The sequence below is a fragment of the Bubalus kerabau genome, chromosome 13 (genome assembly GCF_029407905.1).
Source record: "Bubalus kerabau isolate K-KA32 ecotype Philippines breed swamp buffalo chromosome 13, PCC_UOA_SB_1v2, whole genome shotgun sequence".
NCBI lineage: Eukaryota > Metazoa > Chordata > Mammalia > Artiodactyla > Bovidae > Bubalus > Bubalus kerabau.
Genome location: NC_073636.1, coordinates 67,312,581 through 67,335,448, shown reverse-complemented (window position 1 = coordinate 67,335,448; position 22,868 = coordinate 67,312,581). Strand labels below are relative to the sequence as shown.

Below are 22,868 nucleotides of genomic sequence, written 5' to 3'. Positions count from 1 at the left end.
GTGATGCTGCTGGGTGCTCTGAAAAGATTGCCACCCTGAATTTTCTTTCTTGAAATGCTTGAGGAGTGTATCAGCCAACTGGCCCAGTTAGAGCTTTCCTTTCCACCAGATGGAAAGACCGACTGAGTCTGGATCCAGTTTTCCTGCATTAAGAGCGACTCGGGTAACGCCACTTAACCTCTGCAGGTCCTAGCTTCCTTGTGGGCACAATGGAGAGTGTAATCCTGCTTTTAGGGCTCTTGTGAGAACGGGAGAACAAACATTAAAAGCCTGGCACAGAGGATGTGCTTGGGAGTGACCACTCTATCTACTGTGACCCTGATTTCAGGAACACCACAAAGAAGCCTGAAGTGCATCCCCAGTAAGCATTAGCCGAGCCCCTTCTCTGTGGCATGTGCGGCCTAGGCACCATAAGATAAAAGGCAGGACTACTGTCACTGCCCGTGTGGAGCACACGGTCTTTCTCTAGTACGGATACCGCTGCCCCCCAGGTGGGTGCCACAGGCCTCGGGCCAGAGCGGCTACCCGTTCAGGGAAGGCTGGACTTCAGGAGCACTGAGTACGCGCAGCCTGCAGACCGAGGCACTTTAATGAGCCATCAATTATTTCTAGCTCTCGTGGCACCCCCAGTACAAAAGGAGGGAGGGAAACTGTGAGAAAGGGGACAGAAATAAAATGGGAAGAGTCCCCTGCTGGGCCTGCCTCATCAGCGTTTTCCTGAGACCCCAAGGGATCCATCAGCTGTCATCCTGGCAGCAAAACTTGGGAAATATGTAGGCCATAAAATCAAAGAAAAAAGCTTGCATCTAATTAGTATGATAAAAAAAAAAAAGGGACGCAACCCAAACCAAAAAACAAAATTAAAATCAAAGACGACAGACTGATGAGCTGGTTTTCTTTATGAGGCTTTGTTTTTTTGTGCATTTTGATGGAATGAAGGCTGGGGGAGGGAGTGAAGGCTTTTAAGAGGTGGGCCTAAAGCAGAAGCCCAGCCATCGCCCCCCACCTAGTCCCGTGGTAGACTCACCCCTTTTCAACCTCAGCACTGTCTGGAGGGTGCTTGCTGGACCGCATTCACGGGCTGAGGAAAGGTGGACCGTGGTACAGCTCTGCCACCCAACACCGCAGACAGACGGGTTCCTGGGGCCAGTGTGAGCCCTTTATTATAACTTTAGCCTTCCATCTGGAGAGAACGCTTTTTTGTTTGTTTGTTTTTTGTGGTCAGCATCCTCTGAGGACATCTTTGACCTGGGCAGTGGCATCTGATTCCCTGGCTTTAAATATCACCTCCCTTGTAAAGACTTCCAGTTGTCCAAACTAGCACTTCTGCCTGAATGAGAATGTCTGCTCTCCGCTGGCCAACAATGGGGTGCAGGCACTGCCTGTCCCCCCAAACTCACCGTGTATCCAACAGAACTCGAGAGCCTTGTCCAGAAACACTCCCAACCCCACCTGATGCTCCAGCCTCCCACATCCCTGTGAGGCCTCCCCTGATGGGGGAGACTGCGTATGAAGGCCACTGACATCCTGTTCCGCCTCAGGCCTCTGCTCCCACTGCCTGGGATGTGCTTCCCCCCCTGGACACCCTTCCCAGTCCTGAGAGCATCCTCTCTCTTCCCTGGGATTCCCGGGTGTGGCCTGTGCCTCCATTACTGCCTCCTTATCACTCCTTTAACACTCTGTTCACAACTTCAACACAGCACTTATCACGTTATAATTAGTTTTGAGTCTTTCTCCCACTAGACCATGAACCCTTAGGACAGGGATCTTGCTGATTCTTCTCTGTCTCTCTAGCCCTGGATACAGAGCCTGGCACCCAGCAACATTGGCTGAGTAGTTGCTGAAGCATGTATTTTGTTTGGCTCAGTGGTACAGAATCTGCCTACCAAACAGGAGATGTGGGTTCGATCCCTGGGTGGGGAAGACCCCCTGGAGAAGGAAATGGCAACCCACACCAGCATTCTTGCCCGGATAATCTCATGGACAGAGGAGCCTGGTGGGCTACGGTTCATGGGGTTGCAGAGAGTCAGACAGGACTTAGCGACTAAGCCATGTCCCCCCAAAAGACTAAAAACTCTATGAGGGCAGGAGCTGTGTGACACCTCAGTAGTACAGTATTAGCACTGTGCTGAGCCCTGAGGAGTCTCAGTAAATATCTGCCAGTTTAAATTCACACAAGGGTAGGGTTGAATTGAACAACGTTTAAAATATTCCCTGGGTGTCCACTATGTGCCTGGCATTGCTCTAGGTGCTGAGGAGACACGGGGATCAAGCCAATGGCCCTGCATCATGGAGCTTACATTTTAATGCATGAGACACACAGAACAAGTAAACAGAGACATAAATAAAAATAATTACAGACTGTGATAAGGGCTAGGAAAGAAATAAACACGGTGCTATGATGGGAAATAACAGATGGAGAGAAGTGGATTGATTCAGGATTGAGGCTGGAGGCAGGAATGGCAGATTTACCAAGGGACTGGCTGTGAAGGGGGCTGGAGAGAGAGCTGAAGGGCCGGACCTGGGTCTGGAAGGAAGGAGGGACCTGAGATCCTGGACAGTGGGGGAAAGAAAGCGACTGGGGAGAGGAACAAGAGTGGTGGAATGAACGCAGCATCTGTGCAGGCTGTTCACCTGCTCACCCGGCCAGACAATCAACAAATGTGTACTCAGCACCCACTACGCGCCCAGCACTTTAACAGGCACTTGGGGAATAAATCGGGCTCTGAGGGGCACAGAGGCTGGCTCGCAACAACTGAAAATCCTGAATAACCTCAGGTACACATGTTAGGATGTTAGGAAGAAAAGCATCCCCCTACTAGGTGTTAAAAACACTCTTCCTTTCTCAGAAGATCACTATTTTGATCGTGGGGATGGAGGTGCAGGGAGAAGCTTAAATGCAAGACAGCGGAGCTGAGAGTCACAAAAAGTTCTAACTGAACGTGTGGGCATTGAAAATGAATGTCCTTTAGAGGCTGGGCTTTCTCATCGCCGCCGCCGCACCTGAGGGAGGAGGCGGCCTGACACCTGAAGCAGTAACTCACGGGGGAGAAGGGAGCACCCAGGATGCCACTACGGGAGACGCGAGGTGAGGCTCATGGACGGGTTCCCCCTTTCCTTTTTCTCAGGGGGAAGACAATAAATTCCAGTGCCTCATAGGCTCCATCTGCAAAATGGGCACAAGATTTACCATCCCCACGCGCCGGGGAGCACAGTGATGATCATGTGGCTTCCAGTCCTAGGTTTTCACCCACACGGTTCCTTTGTTTTGGAATGTCTAAGACCCAGCTCAATGTTCCTACTCCCACACAGCTTCCCGTGGGATGTTAGCCGTGCCTCACTTGTAACACTGCTGACGATAGTTATCATCACGTTTCATAATACTCACAATAGCATTTACCAAGGAAATAGCAAATACTCAGCTAGCATTTACCAAGAACTTATGAACTGGAGATACTTTCCATGCATCATCTCATTTAATCCTTGTACCTATTCTAGGAGGTCTCTGAGAAATTGGATATCTTGCCTGATGTAGCACCGCAAACAGAAGGAACAGGATTCACTTCCAGGAGCCAGATCCCAGAACCCAGGGCTCTTAACGTCTCCTCACTCTATTATATATATCGTTTATCTTCACATTTCATCTCCCACCTGTAATGGGAGTTATAAGCCACTTACCCGCACTCCCTTCAAGTAAATCTAGCCTAATTCCTCAGCTAAGAAGTGGGCAGAACGAGGGTCAGAGAGAGACACGATGTGGCTGCGGTACTGTGCACCATGACTCTGAACTCTGGTGTTATCAGTAAAGTCCAGCACAGGCTCCTGCTGCCACGTGGGCTGGTCTGTGCTGAGTGGTCCAAGGGCGGGCGCTGCACCACAAAGCTGACTGAGAGCGTGCTCACCGACCAGGGGCTTCCCGGGAGCCGCTCCAGCTGAGTCAGGTCCGGCCAAAGAGCCAACAGTGTTTGAGGGGCCCGCTGGGCAAGGTGAAGGAAATTCACCTGGGCACTTCCTGTGTGCTGGCCACTAGGCTGGATGCTGTCATGTAGCATCTCATGAACGTTTCCAAATTTCTTCTAGATCTTGCTCACACAGCTGGGGGAAGGCAGAGCTAGCACTGGAAAGCACGCATACTTTTTCTCCTGCCTCAAACTCACTTCCTTCTGCCTTAACTCCAGGTAGTTCTTATTAGTTTGGCTTTTTTTTCCCCTAAGAAAGCAATTTCCTTTCACTACATGCAGTTTGGACCTGGATTTTTGTGTGTTTGTGTGTGTGTGTGTCTTAATTTCCAATCCCTAGTGCTTCTTGTTTGTGTTTTTAAAATTCTGGAAGTGGAGAATCAGAGGCAGAGATTAACTAGGTTAGTCTTTGGTATTCTGACAGGATGATCTGGACACAGACCGAACTGGACAACACACTTAAGCCTGCAGTACAGAGAATGCTACGCACCAAATTCCAGGCATATAGACACAGATGGAAAGAAAGCATCATCTAATTAATTCCCTGGAGCCCCAGACACACGCAACATCCAACTCACCCTTGATGATGTGCCTGACGATTTTGATGGAGCTTCCACGCATATTCAGGATCTGGTGAACCCTCTGGCGAATCTAATAAGGAAAAGAAAGAGTGGACAGAGAAAGAAAGAGCATCATTTGTCCTGGTAGACATCAGAATACATCACATTGGAAGTATTCCCTTCACCCCCATCCCTGAGAAAGAGGCCCCACGTAGAGTGAAGGAATTCAGGGAGTGTGTGATCCACTTCCTTCTTTGAGAGACTCTCCCCTAAGCCGGTGGCAGGCAAGGAGGCAGGGATGGATGGGCCCACCCAGGGCAGCCCCTCCTACCTGGGGCACGTTGGCATTGCAGATCTCTGCCATGATGTAGCAGATGTGCTGGAGGACAAACAGCCCAGCATCCAAGCGCCGGAGGTAGAACTCGTCCTCGATGTCATTGTCTATGATCTCTCCACGCCGGACCATGTCCTAGAAAGGAATGAACATTGGGGAACAAAAGTCAGATGGTGAGTGGAGGAGGAAAGAATAGGTTTCTAGTCCTCTCACGATTCACAAAAGAGTAGTAACGACAACTACAACAACAAAAGAAAACCACTTTGCCTTCATCTGCCTCCTGCTCGTCTCCTTATTCTAAAGTATCTTACGTTCTCATTGTCAACGGACTAGAGGCTCACGGAGTCAAGACTAACGTCCATTATTTTCTCTATACAATGACTCAAGGCCAAAATGATCTCATCCACACATTCAACCTGAAAAAATAAGCTGATGGGGACATAAATCTATTTATCTGCTTCTACTCAGTCTTTACCCTTTGGTTCCCGCCTCCATCAGTAACCTCTCTACAAGATATACTTAACTCTCTTTTTCTTCCAAATTAAATTAACCTAGGGAGGAGAGGTCCGCTTTCTCTGTATCTGTTTTGGTGCCCTTCTGATGGTGCAGGTACCCATTCTACGTGTCCCTTTTGGCTTATATTTCGTTAGATACAAAACGCCAACCTTTCCGTTTCATTCCACGAGTTCAATACTTCCTCAAGGTCAAAGAGCTAATCTCTTTCCTCTTCAGGGAGTCTCTTTCCTAAAGTTTTGTAACCCAGACCTATCAGACTTGCTCTCCCCATATATGTTCCTGTAGAGTGGATTCTTTGAAAAACAAACCTAGCTTTATCCAGATACAATTGATGTACCACAGTATTCAACCATGTAAAGCAACAGTTTTGCGTGTAGTCAGTTATGCAACCACCACCACACTCATCGCAGCGTATTTTCATTCCACTCCACCCCAAAGCCCCTCATCCAGAGGATTACCACCTCTGCCAAGACAGCTCTTCTTCCCGTCTCAGGGCCTTTACTGCCTCGCTTCCTAAGGGTTCTGGGATATCTCTCATGCCAACACTATAAAGCAACCTCTCCTACAGAGCCTTCCTTGATCATTTAAGGATAACAAAACTCCTTTCCAAAATTCCGGACAGCACCCTTGCAGGCCACTCCATGGCACACCGTCTTTTGGCCCACCATATCCACACTGATTTCAGTTACCATCAGCTCCCTGTTTCTACAACTCCCTCTGTTTCATGAGGGTGGGCTGTGAGCTCTGTGAAAGTGGGGACTGAATTTTGTCTTTACATCCCCGGCTCAGTAAACATCCACGTGGTGAATGAGAGGAAAGAGACATAACTGCTTCAGGCTGTCAGAGTCGGAACTGGGTGAGGGACTCGTTCTGCACGACTAGCAGATTGGTCTAAGAAGACAGGTGCTTGAATACACGCTTCTGATGACAACAATCCATTTCTTAATTCTGTCAGTGGTTTTATGGCCATGGTTCCCTCTGACAATTCAGCCACCTGTCACTGATGGAAGCCCTGGGGACCCTGCTTTCCACTCTCCCAAACTCGAAGGACTTACCACCGTGGTCATCAATCTCCAACCAGTATCCTTCAGAGACTATTTAGACGCAGATAACGCGCTTCTTTATTTGCCCAGGGGGCCTGCCTGTAGCTACTTTTCATCTTGTTCCTAAAGGCCTCTGTCTGTGAGGCAAAAGAAGGCTCTAGGTTTGCCAGGCCCGGCGCTGCCTGGTAAAGCACCGCCACTAATTCAGAGCTTTGTGTAGTAGCAAGTTCCTTGGTGATCTGGTGATAGTGTTAATGGTCACGAGGTAGTCACGGAGCACCGGACTGATGTCCAAGGAGTTTAAAAATAGAAGGGCCTCTTCAGTTTCTCATTTGTTCATAATCATAGCTTCCTGCTCCACAACTCCTAAGTGTTCAACAGCTGGGGGCACAGGAAGGAAAATTACTCTTTGACTTCCACTCATGCAAAAAGCATTTGAGGCTAATACTTCACATTTCTATAATGCGGTGGAGTTTAAAGTGTTATTATATATATGGTCCTTATTACCAAATTTAAAGCGAGCAGGGAAGGGATATTAATCCCATTGTACAAATTAGAATCCAAGGCACACAGAGGTTAAGTAAGTTGTTCATAATTACATAATTACCAGTTACTCGAATATGGACTCCCCAGGGACAGGAATCCTGTCTGATTCATCTCTGAGGTGGAAATGAATAACACGAAGTGGATGCTCAGATCCGGACCCTGCTATACCGCCCTGTGGCAAGAACACCGTTCCAAGCACTGAGTGAAGGCAGAAAAGGAGTAAGAATGAAGCTAAGGGGATGTGCTGGTCTTAGTCACCAAGGAACTGCCGGTCTGACTGGGAAGATCACAGCAACACAGAAAATGATCAAAAAGTAAAGGGATGCAGTGCGTCTACAAGTTTAAAGTAATTACAAGTGGTGGGTGCTAATCAGGGCTGGTTATAAGACACTGGGAAGAAGTGACTTTTGGATAAGGCTTCAAGGCTTCTGACCGGCAGACGCAGTAGGACGGATGACTTAAGAATGAAGGCAGGGACTCCCCTGGCAGTCCAGGGGCTACGACTCCGTGCTCCCAAGACAGGGACCCAGATATAATCCCTGGTCAGGGAACTAGATCCCACACATGGCAACTAAGAATTTGCATGCTGCAACTAAAGATGCCATGCGCTGCAACTAAGATCGGAGATTCTGTGTGCTCCAACTACGACCTGGTGCAGCCAGAGAAATAAATATTAAAAAAAAAATAAACTGAAGGCATTTTTGTGGCCTGAAGCCTTATGCAAAATGCATTATGCTGTTCAACTTTCTGCTCATTGGCCTTCCCCCCCGCAACACACACAGCATAAACAGGCCTGCCCTCCCTTTTCTGGCCCCCTCACGTTTGCTTGTGATGTTGGTACTCTCCCCACACCCCAATATCTATCGTAATATAAAGTCCAAAATGTGATATTCCTTATAAAATTTTTCCTGAGATATTTAAAAACTTGTACCCTACAAAGCACCTTGCATATTACTTTCTGCAAAGCAGACTCTTGAAAAGCATTTGTGAATCTGTCGGCCAGAGAAGTGAGACAGGATGAGCTGCAGACTATGCTGTGCAGGAAAGTGAATGAGGATGTGTGAACACCTGTCTGACGGACATGGTGGCTTCAAGTGTTGAGAGGTAGGCAAAGTGTACAGCTCGTAGGTTGCACAGTGTCAGCCTATATGAGAAGCAGATCAGATGGAGAAGAGAAGAGGGGTGGAGGGGGAGAGAGAAGAGAGACCAATCCCTCAGTGCAAACCTGGGAACGTGGGGAGAAACATATTCATTCATCCACTGGTAAAGAACACTAGCTCAGTGTTCCTGAACACTAACTATGAACCAGCTATTATATGATGTGCTGGGGGCAGCAAAGATAAATAGGACAGTCTACAGAATCAAGGAGATTAAAGGCTAATGAGGTTAACAGGTATGAACAAACTTCTTTTTTAAATGTAGTAATGGCCATTATGAAGGACCTTGCAAATTGTACTGAGTGCCAGAAGGAGAGGCACTCAGTACCTCAGTACCTGTTTTGTTTTGGTTATCAGGAGAGTTCCAGGAAAATATAACATTTGAGCTGGATTCTGAAGAAGCATGACAAGCTGGAAAGCACATTCTAAGCAGAGGGAGCAACAATAGCATGGGTCAGCTTGGCGAGGGTGGAAGTATCCCACAACAGTGAGATACCACTGTTACTAACAGAGAAAGAAGGGAGTGTTTCTTTGCTTATTAGATCTTAGCTCCTGGCACATCATAGTTTTTGATTGATTACTAAATACCAGGCATTGTGTGAGGCAGTCTGAATAGTAACCGTTGCCACCACCATCTACCCGCCTTGCGGGAGAAGCTTGTGTTTGCTGAGGGCTTAGTTTGCTGAGTGCCAAGTGCTTTACCTACACCGACTCCATTACTTCCCACAAATACTATGAATGAGATGCTTAGATAGCATCACTAACTCAATGGACATGACTCTGAGCAAACTCTGGGAGATAGAGGAGCCTGGCATGCTGCAGTCCATCAGGACGCAAAGAGTCAAAAACGACTTAGTAGCTGAACAACGACAATAGGGATCATCGCCCCTATTTCCAATGAGGAAACTGACTCAGGCCGAACAACCTCCCTAAGGTTAGTGGGAAGGAGGACGGGGGACTCAAATCCAAGTCTGTGCTCTCTCTTCATGCTACCACGTCTGCGGAGGCATGACAGATTTTAGAGCGGGTTGGAGAACAAAGGAAGATACTAAATTAGAGTGGTAGAATGGCTTAGGAACAGAGCTTAGCAAAATTAAATTTCTCCAATTACGTCAGAAGTGCCCTGGTAGTTTTTCCTTTTCACACTCTTCCCCGCAATCTGATCCTCTTTTAACCAGACGCACTGTACCTTCCAGTTTCTCCAAATATTGTCATGTGGAAAGGATGGACCCAAGAGAGCACTGCCAAACCCTATTTTTTCCTCCTTTCCCAGAACTTCAAGACTCCGACAACGTTCACTTCGACATTCTACTTTTAGACATGAGGCCGCGTGATTTGAAAGTGAAATTTTCAAATGCAGATCTGAGACAGGATTGCAGTTCATTTCCAGGAGAGGCATCACCATAACTGCACTGAACACACACACAAAGATGAAACAGAGATTGGCTTCGAAGATGGGAGTTTCTGCCTTGACAGTTTTAGAAGCATCAGAGAAACCAGCATGGAGAGCTGGTGACTGCTGTCAGGACAGCACCTAATCTAGCCTGTTACAACTCTGTGGCATGGAATATTTGCTGCCGAGTGGATTCAGGGAAGGTGAGCACAAGTGTGTACCTCATGTTTAAAGGGAAATTTAAAAAAAGCAAGGTGATTATGTATTATTCTGATGGAAAATAAGGAAGTCTGGGTAAGAGTTGTTTAAGGCACATTTTCTTAAGTTCTGGTCTTTTTAAAAAAGAAGTGGGATGGTATGTCACCTTTATTATCCACGCCTGTCTTACTCTGTGTGAACAGAGCCAACTTTTTATAAATGGATTAATGAATTTCTGGCTCCTTTTCTTGGTTTCTAAGATACTAGATAACAATTTGATCTTGCGATAAGAACGTGATACAGTTCTTTGGATTTCTGAGTGTGAGGAAAAAGAGCTAGACATCGGAAAGAACTAAGCAAATGGGATCAGATCTCAACTCAAACTTACTAGGGTCCATAGGCAAGTCATTTAAATTTTTTCGGCCGTGACTGCTTTGCTTGGAAACTAGAAGCCTCAACTGTATCTGCGAAGGGAAATACAGTTCCTGAGTGCCAACTCGAATCCACTAGAATGGCTATAGAGAACCATATTGGCAAAGTATTGTGAAGCCAAGTTGGAGCTTAGCTGGGGAAGAACACTGAACTCTATTGGCACTGTAAACTCCAGTCGCAGGTTGGGGAGTGACAGGGCTGACTTTTGTCTTCCCTGATTTGATCTTCTTGAAGGTGCCTTTTAGCTTTGATAACCTGTGGCAAATCTAGGACTGAAGCACCTCAACAGCCAGAAGCAATGGGTTTTTGCCCACACACGGGTATATTGATAGACTGGAGCTGCTGACAGGCAGTGCTCCGAGACAGTCAGAAGGGCCACCGGGAAACATGCCTCCAGTAGTCGTCACCTCAACAGCAAGTGGTGAGCACTGACAATTAGCTCATCCTGTCATCAACAAAGTAACTTCCCTGTAAGAAAGAGACAACTCTTGGATTTGCTGGTATGTTAGAGGGGCTATTTTAAAACAATATGAGTGTGTAAATTGAATGCTCTTAAAGTGGGAACATGATTAATAGAGATTAAAGAGAAATTCCCCCAAACCAGTAGCCTCCTTAAGTATGGTAAAGATATTGTACTTTACCCAATTTCTAAGTGAAAATCTATATACATGTCAAACTATATTTGAAATAGGGCATGAGAGTTAAGATTTAAAGGATGTCTTTCACAAGCTAATACATTCAACTCTCACGTTTGAGAAGAGGGGAGGTGACCGTCTTCTCTGCGAAGCAATGACAACTCAACATCCATGTACGGCATTTTTTTACTCTCCAGAGCACAGGACCTGCATTAACCTCACTTGCTGTAGGTTGTCTGTGCACAGGAAATACCATTTTCAGATTTCACAGATGGAAAAACTGAGATAGACATCAAATGACTGCCACTGAGTTTTGCTTAGAGACTTTAGTGGGATATGATTTCCTAGTCTAAGACCTTTTCCTGTTAGTCCTTTCACTCTGACGAAGCATGGACGAGGGACTTCTCTGGTGGTCCAGGGGTGAAGAATCCGTCTTGCAATGCAGGGGACATGAGATCAATCCCCGGTCAGGGAACTAAGATCCCACATGCTACGGAGGAACTCAGCCTGCGTCACAGCTAGAGAGTCTGTGCAGCACAGCGAAAGACTCTGAATGATGCAACAAAGATCCCACATACTGCAACTAAGACACAAACAAATAAATAAATATGGGGGGAGGGAAGGATGGGCGGGAAAAATGGAATAATAACGGCAAAATTTCCTGGGTCCTCACTGTTTATCAGGCACTATGTTTAGCACAGTGAATTTCTTGAATTCTCACTTTCATAAATTTCTCACTTTTCCTTAAACCCCAAGAGGTAATAAGAATCATAACTATTTCCACTTTCAAATAAGAAACTGAGGTTTAAAGAGGGGAGAATTCTCCCACGGTCACAAAGCTCAGAGCTGAGTAAGTGTTGGAGACAGGATAAAAACCCACATGAGTCTGGCTCCAAGCCTGTGATCACTTCCCTAGTTCAAAATGTCTTTGTTTTATAGACCTTTTCCAGTAGTAGCCTATGAGCAAATAGATGGGGTTTTTCTTCATGCTGTATCTGGGAACCACTGCAAATGACCAGCATTAAATGTAAGGTCATCTAGCTCTTTTGCCTTTTTCTTATAAACTGAAGAAACTTAAAAAAACAAAAAATGAGGAGGGATCTCTAGCTAGACTAGCAAATTCCATGTGTAATTCAGGAGAGTTAAAAAAACAAAAAAAGACAATCTGAAAGGTTTTATTTTGTTCATTCCATAAGAGAGGACTGAATAAAAACTTAGACGGTTATTCAGTGAATAGCGCATTAAGTAGAACAGACTGCAATTCAGGGCAGCATAAGCCTGTTTGGGGGCTGCTAAAATAAACAGATTCGTCTCCAGAGACACACACAAGGAGGTGGTGCGTGTGGCCTCGAGGTACCATTGCTGCAGGGCTGCGTGTGCGTCCCCTCCCCCGCCACATCCTCACTTTAAATGTTAATCTGTCTTCAGAGTGCTACCAAATCACTACCTTGCCAGGTGCCTCTATCTCTCTCCGCAGGCAAGTTGCAAGCCTCCAAATGAGCGTGTGGATGCCACTTCTAATCTGCCCCTGACAGGCGGCCAGCTGCCCCTCGCTGATGGAAGGAGACAGTCATAAAAGAAGCTGCTATGAAGCCAATAGGAATCCCTCTTTCCCTAATAAGCGGGGACATGGCTCAGAACCCCAGCGGGGGTCACTGCTGCTGTGTAGTCATGGACAGGAACTGCCCCGCCACTGAGAAAAGGCCAATTTCCCTTTTTCTTCCAGAGTAAAGGCAGAGACAGGAAAGTGGAGAAGGAGGAGGCACAAACAACAGCCAAACAAAATCTTCTTCCAAGAGCTTCTGAAACAGGGCAGACTGTGAAAGAAGGAGACGAGGGACTGCAAGTCATTTTCAGCAGGGGAAACAGGCTGGAGAACTAGTGAAAGGGATTTTTTTCTTTTTTTTCTGAGAATTTACAGCTAACTGATAGCAGCTCTGATAAGAATCCAAGGATATCAGGCCAGAGTTTGCACAGAGAAAAGAGACTATGTGTTAGGCCAGCCTTAACTCATGAGCATGTGCCCCTCTAAGAAAGCTACCATGAAAACTAACACACACACACATATACACACCAGGTAAGGCATTTCCCAAAAGAATGGAATTTGTGTGTGGCAGAGCTGGGATTTAAACCTGGGCTATATGATGCCAGGGTTCATGTTCCTTCTATGGTAGCATGACGCCTCCATCACAGGTGGCGTCACATCAACCACCTACATTTAAAAACAAACAAGCAGACTGCTAGACCACTCATTCACTGAATTCTGACAACATATAAGACAGCCTTGTGGCTCTGTGCTAAAAAATCTGCCTGCCAATGCGGGAGATGAAAGAGATGCAGGTTTGATCCCTGGGTTGGTTAAGATCCCCTGGAATAGGAAGTGGCAACCTGCTCCAGTATTCTTGCCTGGAAAATCCCATGGACAGAGGAGCCTGGTGGGCTACAGTCCACGTGGTTGCAAAGAGTTGGACATGACTGAGCACACACACATTCTCCCAAGCCAGCCTCGAGAAAACCAGGGCTTCTGTGAAGCGCTGTGGGAGAGACTGTGAGCCCCCTGAGAGAGGAGGACAGAGAGGATGAGAAAAGCAAAGCAGAGTGCTCAGGGCCAGGGACTTCCCTGGCGGTCCTGTGGTTCAGACTTCACTTTCCAATGCAGGGGGTACAGGTTCGATCCCTGGTCAGGGAGCTAGGATCCCACAGGCCTCATGGCCAAAAAACACCAACACATAAAACAGAAACAATACTGTAACAAATTCAATAAAGACTTTTAAAATGGTCCACATTAAAAAAAAATTCTTTAAAAGAATGCTCAAGGCCATACTGCAAGGGAAGAGGCAGAGGAGTTGGGCCAGGACCCAAGTCCCCCAGCTTCTCCTCTAACGGTAGAAAGGATGATTGTGATTGGGAAGGGGGCAAACAGGGAGGAAGGAGAGAGCTGGGAGTGGGCATTTGGCTAAATCTGCCTCTAGGAAAGAGGGAAGCAGGAGGGAGGGGAAAGCACTACCGCATCCCCTCCCCCACCAGCTCCGGCTTCTGCATGTGCTATAAGCTGTGGTCTGCCAAATTCATAGACTGAGAAGTTTGCGAACCACTGTTCAAGGAACAGCTGAGAGGAGCTCTCAGCAGGATTCCCTTTTTTTTCTGGCTTGCCCAGAAGCTTCCAGGACAGTTAGCAGAAGACCTGACTGCAGTCTCACACTTCCATTATCTACACAGCTTGGTAGGTGTGCTTTATGATCACGGACCCCACTCATTTGCTCCTGCACTTACCTCCTTTGTACAAATCTATAAATGAGTGTCAAATGCTAAGGAAATCGTCAAAGTCTCTCTCAGCCATCAAGTCCTGCGGATACTGTTTCATTACAAGAAGTCCGTTTTTCTCTTTCCAGGATAAAGCCTGGGATGATTTAACTGTGGCAAAATTAGCATGCAATTTGTAAGTCATTACGGTACAAAGTATGTGGCGAGAAGGTTTTATTGAATAAACCTGCTGAGAATAATTTTCCCAGGAACTAAAAAAAGGAAAACCTCTCTCCAAGGCTCTTTCCTTTCTCTTTTAAAATCCCTGCCAGTACCTAAATAATTATCTCTTATTTCTGACATGCAGAAGCCTGGCAACCCTATACATTGAACCAGCAGAAGCCAGAAGAAACCCATGAGAAGTCAGGACATCTGCCCAACAACAGGGACCTTGGTATTTTCTGGGTTTCTTGTTGCTTGGGGAGTCAGGTGAAATCTGCTGAGACAAGCACCCTGGGTATTTACAGACCACAGAGAACTGCTGCTCACTCCAAGAGGCTCAAGAATTACATGCCCTTTAAAAGTTCAGGTCAAATCTTGTTAACCAGGAAGCCCCAGGGTATGTTCAGATGCTTTGTGGCCCTGGAGTCTCACGGACACTGCATATAACATGAGAAAGCGGTGGACAACTGCCCAAGCCGTGGAAGTCTTCGCTAGTTAACAGATTCTTGCAGTAACGCAACTGGAACCGAGTCTGTATATAATACAATTATCAGTCTGTCCTGCAGATGCTTCTAAATAAGAGGGTTTTAATATAGGTATACGTATGCCACAGAATGTACACAGTTGTAGAAAATATTTTTTTTGATGATGGGGCTATTCAGGGAAAATACAAATTAGGGTTAACAATGAAAGTTTAGATATAATGTAGGAAACTCTGGACTCTCTATCTTCCTGATACCCACGGACAAATATTAATTTTAACTCACGAGTAGTTGTCTTTCATTTACCGCATGTTAATCACTAAGTAGGTCCTAAGAACATGATGAACAAGAGGGATGAGAGTCGTAGAGAGAGAGAGTCAACAAATGTATAAAGTAATCACAGGTCAGGAAGAAGCACTGGCAGTCGGGGGGCACTGCTTCACACGTGGCAGGGGGGTCACTCTGAGGGGCTGACATTTAGGCTGAGACCTGAAGGCGGAAGGAGGCACCGGCTTGAGAAGAGGCAGGGCAGAGGGAGAAGCAAAGACTATGAGACTGGAAGCTAAGGCACAGCAGCAGGAAAGAAAGGAGAAGTGGGGGTGGGGGGTGGGTCTGAGATCCCACAAAACCACGCAGCACAAGGGAAGGAAGAAAATATGTGTATGCGGAGGGCTGGTGGTAGAAACAGTCCTCACAGAGAAAAAAGGAAAGGTTCTCTCGCAACTCTCCATGCCAGGACCTGTGAAAGCAGCTTTCACCTGTGTGATATCTATGTCACTGAATTCTGAAATGTGTAATTCCTCACACACCCACAGGTTGAGATGTGCACCTCAAAAAACAGAACACCAGAAAGGAAGAAAAGAAAGCTGGAGAAATGAGGCTGTGTGTCTGCAGTCGGAGAACCTGAAGCAGCCTGGCTCTAAAGTCCATGCTCCCCCATCACACCTTCTGTTCCTGGAATATAACTTAACAGTGGCCCCCAAACTTAACTTGGCCTCCCACTGCTGCTGCTTTGCTCCTGCTCCTGGAAATGCCCTGTACGTCCCCCTTTGAGGTGCAGCTCGGCTTCTGCCTCATCCGCAGGACTGTTCAGGGTGACTCGAGTGCAGATGGCTCCCCCGCGCCCCGGATTCGTCCAGCCCTCGGCAGCAGTAGCAGTGCTCCCTGGGCCCCTTTTTCTCTCGACACTTGAACCTGTGCTCACCCCAAGCCAGTGTCGAGCTAATAGTGCCTGCACAGAGCAGGTGCCTGAGAAACACGTGCCACATGACGGGATTCTTTTCGGTGCATCCTGGTCAACTGTAAACCCGTGGACGTCTGCACGGTGCCCATGGCAGTCTGAAGTCTGCAGGGACAGCGGTGGCTCCGAGACACTCAGACTGTCAATACCTGATCCTCCTTCTCTTGGTCAATTTATTTAAGGTGTTTTTGTTGCAGGCCTGGCACAATATATGAGATATTTATTCTTTACAGATCTGATAGTCAACGTTATCAAGAAAAACAAGGATTCAATTCTGGTCAACAAATATTTGCTGAATTCCTAGTAGGTGTAGAACATTCAAGTTTAAAGAGAGTAGGGTGGAGTGAGGCAACAAACGGTCTGTGACTTACGGGAGGAGGCCGCATGAAGGAGAGACAGGAGAGAGGTTGTTGGTTCCAAGTCCCTTTACGCCTGGGAGGCAGCTTCACCTGGCAGGAGCCTGAGTGCTGGCGGAGTGCGCTGCTCACAAACGTACCCCTCGCCCCCCAGCCCGCCCCGACTCTCTGAGCAACACCAAGGCTGCTGAGCACTGACAGCCTTGGAATGTTTGCCAGGGCCCAGCTGAACGGCCTTGGCATCAAGGAGACAGATGTTTGTCAGGGAATGGCAGGGCCCCGCACCTGTGGCACACGGAAGCACTGGGGATGCTGGGGAGAATGGCTGCAGCCGTTACTCTCCATCAGTGCTAATCAATTTCATACTCTCTTCAATGCTGATAATAGATAATCTTGTGGGAAGCAGGCCAAGTTTCCTAACAGCTTCATGCAAGCTGCTCCAGAATGCCCAACAGCTTACTCTGGTCTCTCTCAGAAAACAAAACAATACCCCTTCAAAAAATAGAAAAAACAACAACAAGCAAAAACCAAAGCTTATTCCAGCTTAGCCTCAGACAAAGCACCGGATGGTGCCAATGCTCTGGTCTGCTAGGACAGCTCCTTCTGGGTTATTTGGGAAGGAGGATGCTCTTAGGAACAGGGCGGCCTGGCTTACCTAACAGTTACACAGGAATTACAAAGGAAGCTAGGAAAATCTAGTAACAGCAGCAGCTAAGTACTGAGCAAGGTACTGACATACTTTATGCTTGGTCTTCATAACAGCACCGAAAGGGAGGTGTTACGTCCATTTTACAGATGAGAACATCAAAGCTCAGAGAGGGGACTTCCCTGTAAGTCCAGTGGTTAAGAAGCTGCCTGCCAGCATAGGGGACACGGGTTTGAACCCTGGTTCGGGAAGATCACACATGCTGCGGAGCAACTAAGCCTCTTGAGTCCTAGCTCCGCAACAAGGGAAGCCACTACAATGAGAAGCCCTCACACTGCAACGGAAACTAACCCCAGCTCACTACAACCAGCCTGTGCGCAGCCAAAAAAAAAAGGTTGGGGGAGGTCAACTCATTTGTCCAAGGTCTCAGAGCTAGGAAGCAGCAGAGCTCAAGTTCAAATCCAGGCTTATCTGGCTCCCTACGCCTCATGCTTAACTTTCCACTAGACTGCTGCTCTTCTATACAGAAGACAGCAGCTAATCAACCTCTTACTATGCTTTTCATTTATTCCATTTTCAAAAAATGGCAGAGTTACCAAAGTATGTTCACCTGAACCTGAGGGAAAACATTAAGTTGGAGGGGACTTGAGAGACCCCTTTGCGGAAGCCATGTTATAGCTAAGAACCCGGGCTACATGAGGCGTGGTGACAAGATGAGGCAACGGGTGAAATTGAGGTAGGTGCCTGCACTCAAATCCTAGTCCTCGGACTCCCAGGTGTTCCTGCTACCAGCCCTGAAAATCTCCTTCAGCAGATAACTTGGGGGACGCCATCAGAGCTGGAGTTCTAGTTGTCCTGGGGCTGTCTCCCTACAAAAGTCTAGGGAAAATTCAATCTGTTTCTAATTATCGTTCAGTCTAAGAAAAAGAATACACCACTCTGGCATTTTAACAATCACTAAGTATCGACCATGTACAAGCTGCTGTAAAGGGAAGAAAAGATGGAAGAGGAAAGTTTAAGCAAAGAATAAAATAGAGGGGGTGAATACAGGGCTGTGTGTAGAATATGCTGGTATCTGAAGTCCAGCCTCAGAATTTAGAGCCTCTGCCGGTTGTCTTGTAGTAGTCTCATCATATAAAAGAAGACAGTCCCAGTCAATCAATCCAATCAGTCAACAAACATCTGAGCACGCACCAGGTTTAGAGAGCGCAAGGAAACCACAAGAATGATACACACGGTTACTGTCTCCTGCTATTTATAAACGAAGGTACATTTTGTGAAAGGGAATGGGTAGCTAAGAAGGACACAGACAACAAGGTCACTGTCTTCCCCAAGCTCTAGTCTCTCACCCTGGCCTGAGGCACAGCTTGAGGGAAGATGCTTGTGCGATTCCCAATGCACACAGCTCTGCCTCACGGCTGGCTTGCCCCAACAACACAGAAGTGGGGGCTGCGGAGGTGCGCACTCCCACCAGTGAGGCTTCAAAGCCTCAAGTGTGTCTTTAAGGCAAGAAGAGTGAAAAAAGGGAGTGATACAGCAAACCAAGACACAAAGAAAATGACTCTGAAAAAGGCAAGAAAAGGATCATTTTGTAACCTGACCAAAGACTGAAGAATGTCTTGTAGGGAAGAGAATACAAATCAGACATTAACCAACAGATATGAAAACCTGTCCTGATTAAAGAGACAGATGAGAAAGCTACCGAGGCCAGAGATGGCAGAGAACAAAATAGAAGGAGGTGAAAATACAGGAGGTAGGGTAACATCCGTGCTAAGTCCGGCCCCTCAGGAAAGACAGCCTGCAGGTTTCACCTCTCCCAGCAACCATCGCATCAGCAAGAGCGGCTCAGTCACTGACCCAGTGTGCGGGCCAGGCCGCGCAGCTCTGAGCTCCCTTCTCTAGGTCTCCAGGTTCCATCTGAAAATGCAGGAACTGGATTCAATGACCTCCCAGTTTCCTTCCAGTGCCTCCCTGTGACTACTGAAGCCAGGAAGTGTGTGTGCCAAGACACACTCTGCCAGGGTGGTACCAAGTCACAGCACTGTGCCTTGATCAGGTTTTCAAGGAGGAGCTCTTGTCGGGGTACCTGCGCTACCACCCAGACTCCCAGGTCAGCCCTGGCTCGACTGTACACATCTGCCCTCTTTAGGGACTTCAATCCTGTTAGAAGAGCAGTTATAACCGCTGGCAGACCACCCCCTGCTCAGGATGACATGCTAACTGGCACATGAGGGCAGGTGGTATCTTTGTCCTGGCCTGTCCAGTGGGAAGATACGGGGTGCACAGGGACCCAAATGGAGTGCAAGTCAAGAAGAGCTGGCAAGAGACAGGCAGGGATACATACATGCTTTTCCCCTTCAATCTTCTTGTCGGCCACCTGCACTGCATCCAGATATTTAAAATGCAATTCCATCAGCCTGTCAACCTGAAAGAGAGGTGTTTCACAGGCGTGAGTGAGAAGGGAAGAGAATACCAGGGCAAGAGAACAGCGGAGCGCCTATTCATCTCACTGTCGCTCTACACAAAGGGAGAGCCCCTCTAACAGTTCTCTCTCTGGATCTGAGCTTTGCCTTGGAATGGATCAGGAATGGATCAAACAGCTGGGGCAGAACAAAGCAAACGCTTAGCATGGATACTGAACACAGGTCCATTCCTGAAGGACATCATGTGTTCCCAGCCCTCCTTGGACTCCCCTGAATTCAAGCTGTTAAAAACAAATAAATCAATAAAAATTCAAGACCCTTCTTGCAAAGAAGAGGAGCTTGAAGTTACATACTTGATATTCACTCAGAACTTTACCGAAACTTCTTTTTTTCAAACTGAAACCTTTCATGTTCGGATTCTGCCCCAGAGCTAATCTTTTTTTAAAAAGGTCTGAGTAAAATCTCTTTAGTTGCTTTTGAGTGAGAACAGAGTGCAAGAAAAACTCCTTCAGCAACTTAAAAAAAGCCCTGACTTTTGCTTAGCAGTAACCTAAAAACCAGTTTCAAACTTCACAAAAGTCGCTTCAAATATGGCCCAAGGAACACTCAGTAGGTTTGAAAAAGTTTCTTTTTTTTTTTTCCCCTTAGACTTCCAAGAGATTGAAGGAACACTGTGAAGCCAGCCTAGACTTCTGACCTCTTTTTACTGGGTTGGCACCACCATGGCTGTTGGTAACCCTGGAATTTACTCAGTGTGTGGTGTGTGTGTGTGTGTCCATGTGCATGCATGAGCACCCCATCACTTAGCTGTCGACCCCATAGACTGTAGCCCACCAGGCTCCTCTGTTCATGGGATTCTCCTGGCAAGAATACTGGAGTGGGTTGCCGTTTTCTCCTCCAGGGGATCTTCCTGCCCAGGGACTGAAACAGCATCTCTTGTGTCTCCTGTATTGGCAGGTGGATTCTTTTATTGCTGAGCCACCTGAGAAGCCTGTTTACCCATGGGCTGGTATTAATAATAGATGTTGCTTCAACATGGCATCAGACAGGAAGACTGTGCCCACACCTTCCCTGGTTAACAAGGAAGACCCTGAAATCTTACAGGTTTCAGTTTACAAAGTATTCTCATATCCACTATTTCCTTAAACATTAGAAAAACCTGATAAGGTAGGCAGGGAGCTAGAGAGCAATCCTAATTTTAAAGATGAGGAAACTAACACATAAGACATTAGATGGTGTCACCAGGGTGACATGACTGCTAAGATGTTCTCTGTCCTAACCTGATGGCCTTTTTCTTTTTTTCCAGACAACAGTTGCATTTATTTCTATTACTTATATGGGAGCAAATGGTTTCACTGCATGTTAAGAATTTTTAAAGCACTGACTTCATCTTTTCCTCCTCGTCTTAATGATCCATAATGGTACATTAGTGCATACAGAGATGTTTCAAAATATTTGGGGTTGGGGAAATTGCATTTGGAAATGAGAGGCAGGACAACCAGAAAACTCTCTGAGACCCAGAGCAATGGGGCCCAGATGCTGGAGAGGACATTTTAGGGCAGGATCACTCTACCCAGCACTCCTCAGATCGCATTGGGGAAACAGCCCTTTTCTCCCCTTGGGTCCTGGCCCCATCGTACAGTCCACCAAGCACCTACCTTCTCACTGTCATTTTCAGTGAATTTATTCAGAAGCCGGGTCCGCTGCTGCCCTCTCAGGTTCCGCAGGAGGGAAGCGAGGATCGAACAGACATGCTCTGGGTTGGGAAGGAGAAAAGAGAACATGCTGTGATCAGAGCAGTAATTATTACCTCTCTTCAAGCCTGATCTGGTTCTATTGAAGGAGGAATAAGTAGGCCTTCCCTGACTGCTGCTATTGATTAATAAGACAAGAACCTAAACTGTGTCAATGGAAAACTAAACTTATTTTCACAGACAGCACAAGAAATATATTCAAAGGGGATTACATCCCCAAGGACAACTTGAGCAACTGAATCAAAACTAAGTTAGAATTTCTGTTCTGCCTGGAATTAATTGAGTTCTATTGTCCACAACAGAACCTCAAACTAATCTCCGCATTTACAGAAATAACCTGTGAACAGTGTATGAATACTAACCATGAGGGGAGCACGCGATGAACAAACAAGACATGTTCTATCATATTCTCAAATCATCTTAAAACTTTCCCAAGCAAATATCCCAGAATTAAATCAGAAATATGATGGGGTCCCAGAGCTATCACTTACATTCTGGTGTAGCTATAATCCTTACCTGTTTAAAGACAGCTGGATAGTAAGTACTTCAAAACGATAACCGTTTTTTTTTCAGTTCACATAACCTATGGGCTTCTATTATGAGATACTATTATTCTAGCCAGGGCAGAAGAGGGTAATTGAAAGGTATATTATAGGCTTCAGCTGTTAAAAGGTTCTTTTCTTTAAAAAGAATTTTTAAAAATCAAGAATAATGACCTTGAAATGGAGATGGCAGAAAAACGTTTATTTTGAAATAAAATGCCCACAGTGTGGGCAACATTCTGTTTTGAAAATGGAGTGAAGAACACCTTCATATGCAAATTTACCGTGAGTTCTCAAAAAGTCACTTGATTATTAAAGTCACAAGGAAGAATTCTTATGGTAGCACGGATACAATTTTGTATTTGTTTTTCTCCTCACTTATATCAGAAGCATTCCTCACTACTTCATTTCCCCAATCTCCTAATGTGAGAGTTATTCACCTTCTTCTAGCCACATTCACCTCCCTGGGGATCTCATCTAGTCCCATAGCTTTAGAGACCAGTTGCACGCGTGTGTGCCCAGTTGTGTCCGACTTTTTGTGACCCCATGAACTGCAGCCTGCCAGGCTCCACTGTCCATGGGATTTTCCTAGGCAATAATACTGGAGTGGGTTGCCACTTCCTACTCCAGGGGATCTTCCTGACTCAGGGATCGAACCAGCCTCTCTTGCGTCTCTTGCGTTGGCAGGGGGATTCTTTATCACTGTGCCAATGCTGACTACTCCCAAATTCTACAGGTCAGTTCTGTTCTCTGAACACAGGTTCATGCATTCATCTGTCTACCTGCTCTCTCCACCTGGTTGTCTAACAGGTCTTTTAAACTGAACATGTCCAAAAACAAGCTCCTGACCTTTCTCCTTAGACCTGTGCCCACAATCTTATCCGCTGAATTAACGGCAACCATGCTCTCCAGTTTCTCAAGTCAAACACAGTGGCGATACCCCTGATTCTCCTCTTTCTCACACATCCCACAGAAACCTTATCAGCTGTACCTTCAATTACATCCAGAATTCCATCTCTTCTTACTGCTGCCCCCCCACACCCTTCATAACTCTGGCGCACAGTAGTGAGAATACTCAACAGCCTGCTGTGGGACTCTGCGTCCACCCTTGCCCTCTTCGCCTTGATCTCCATAGAGCAGTCAGTTAAAACCCAAGTCACACCCTATCACTGCTCTGTGTAAAACCC

General features: G+C 46.6%; 1 protein-coding gene across 3 annotated transcripts in view; it reads right to left on the bottom strand.

The window, feature by feature from the left end:
- CTNNBL1 (catenin beta like 1) overlaps positions 1-22,868 on the bottom strand; it is a 170,527-nt gene that overhangs the window by 6,061 nt on the left and 141,598 nt on the right. For all 3 annotated transcript variants that reach the window (XM_055545004.1, XM_055545005.1, XM_055545006.1), the window contains 4 exons: positions 21,044-21,141; positions 19,307-19,387; positions 4,851-4,988; positions 4,538-4,610 (listed from right to left, as the gene is read on the bottom strand). In XM_055545004.1, the coding sequence (XP_055400979.1) occupies positions 4,538-4,610; positions 4,851-4,988; positions 19,307-19,387; positions 21,044-21,141 (390 nt within the window). The remainder of the gene's footprint in view (positions 1-4,537; positions 4,611-4,850; positions 4,989-19,306; positions 19,388-21,043; positions 21,142-22,868) is intronic.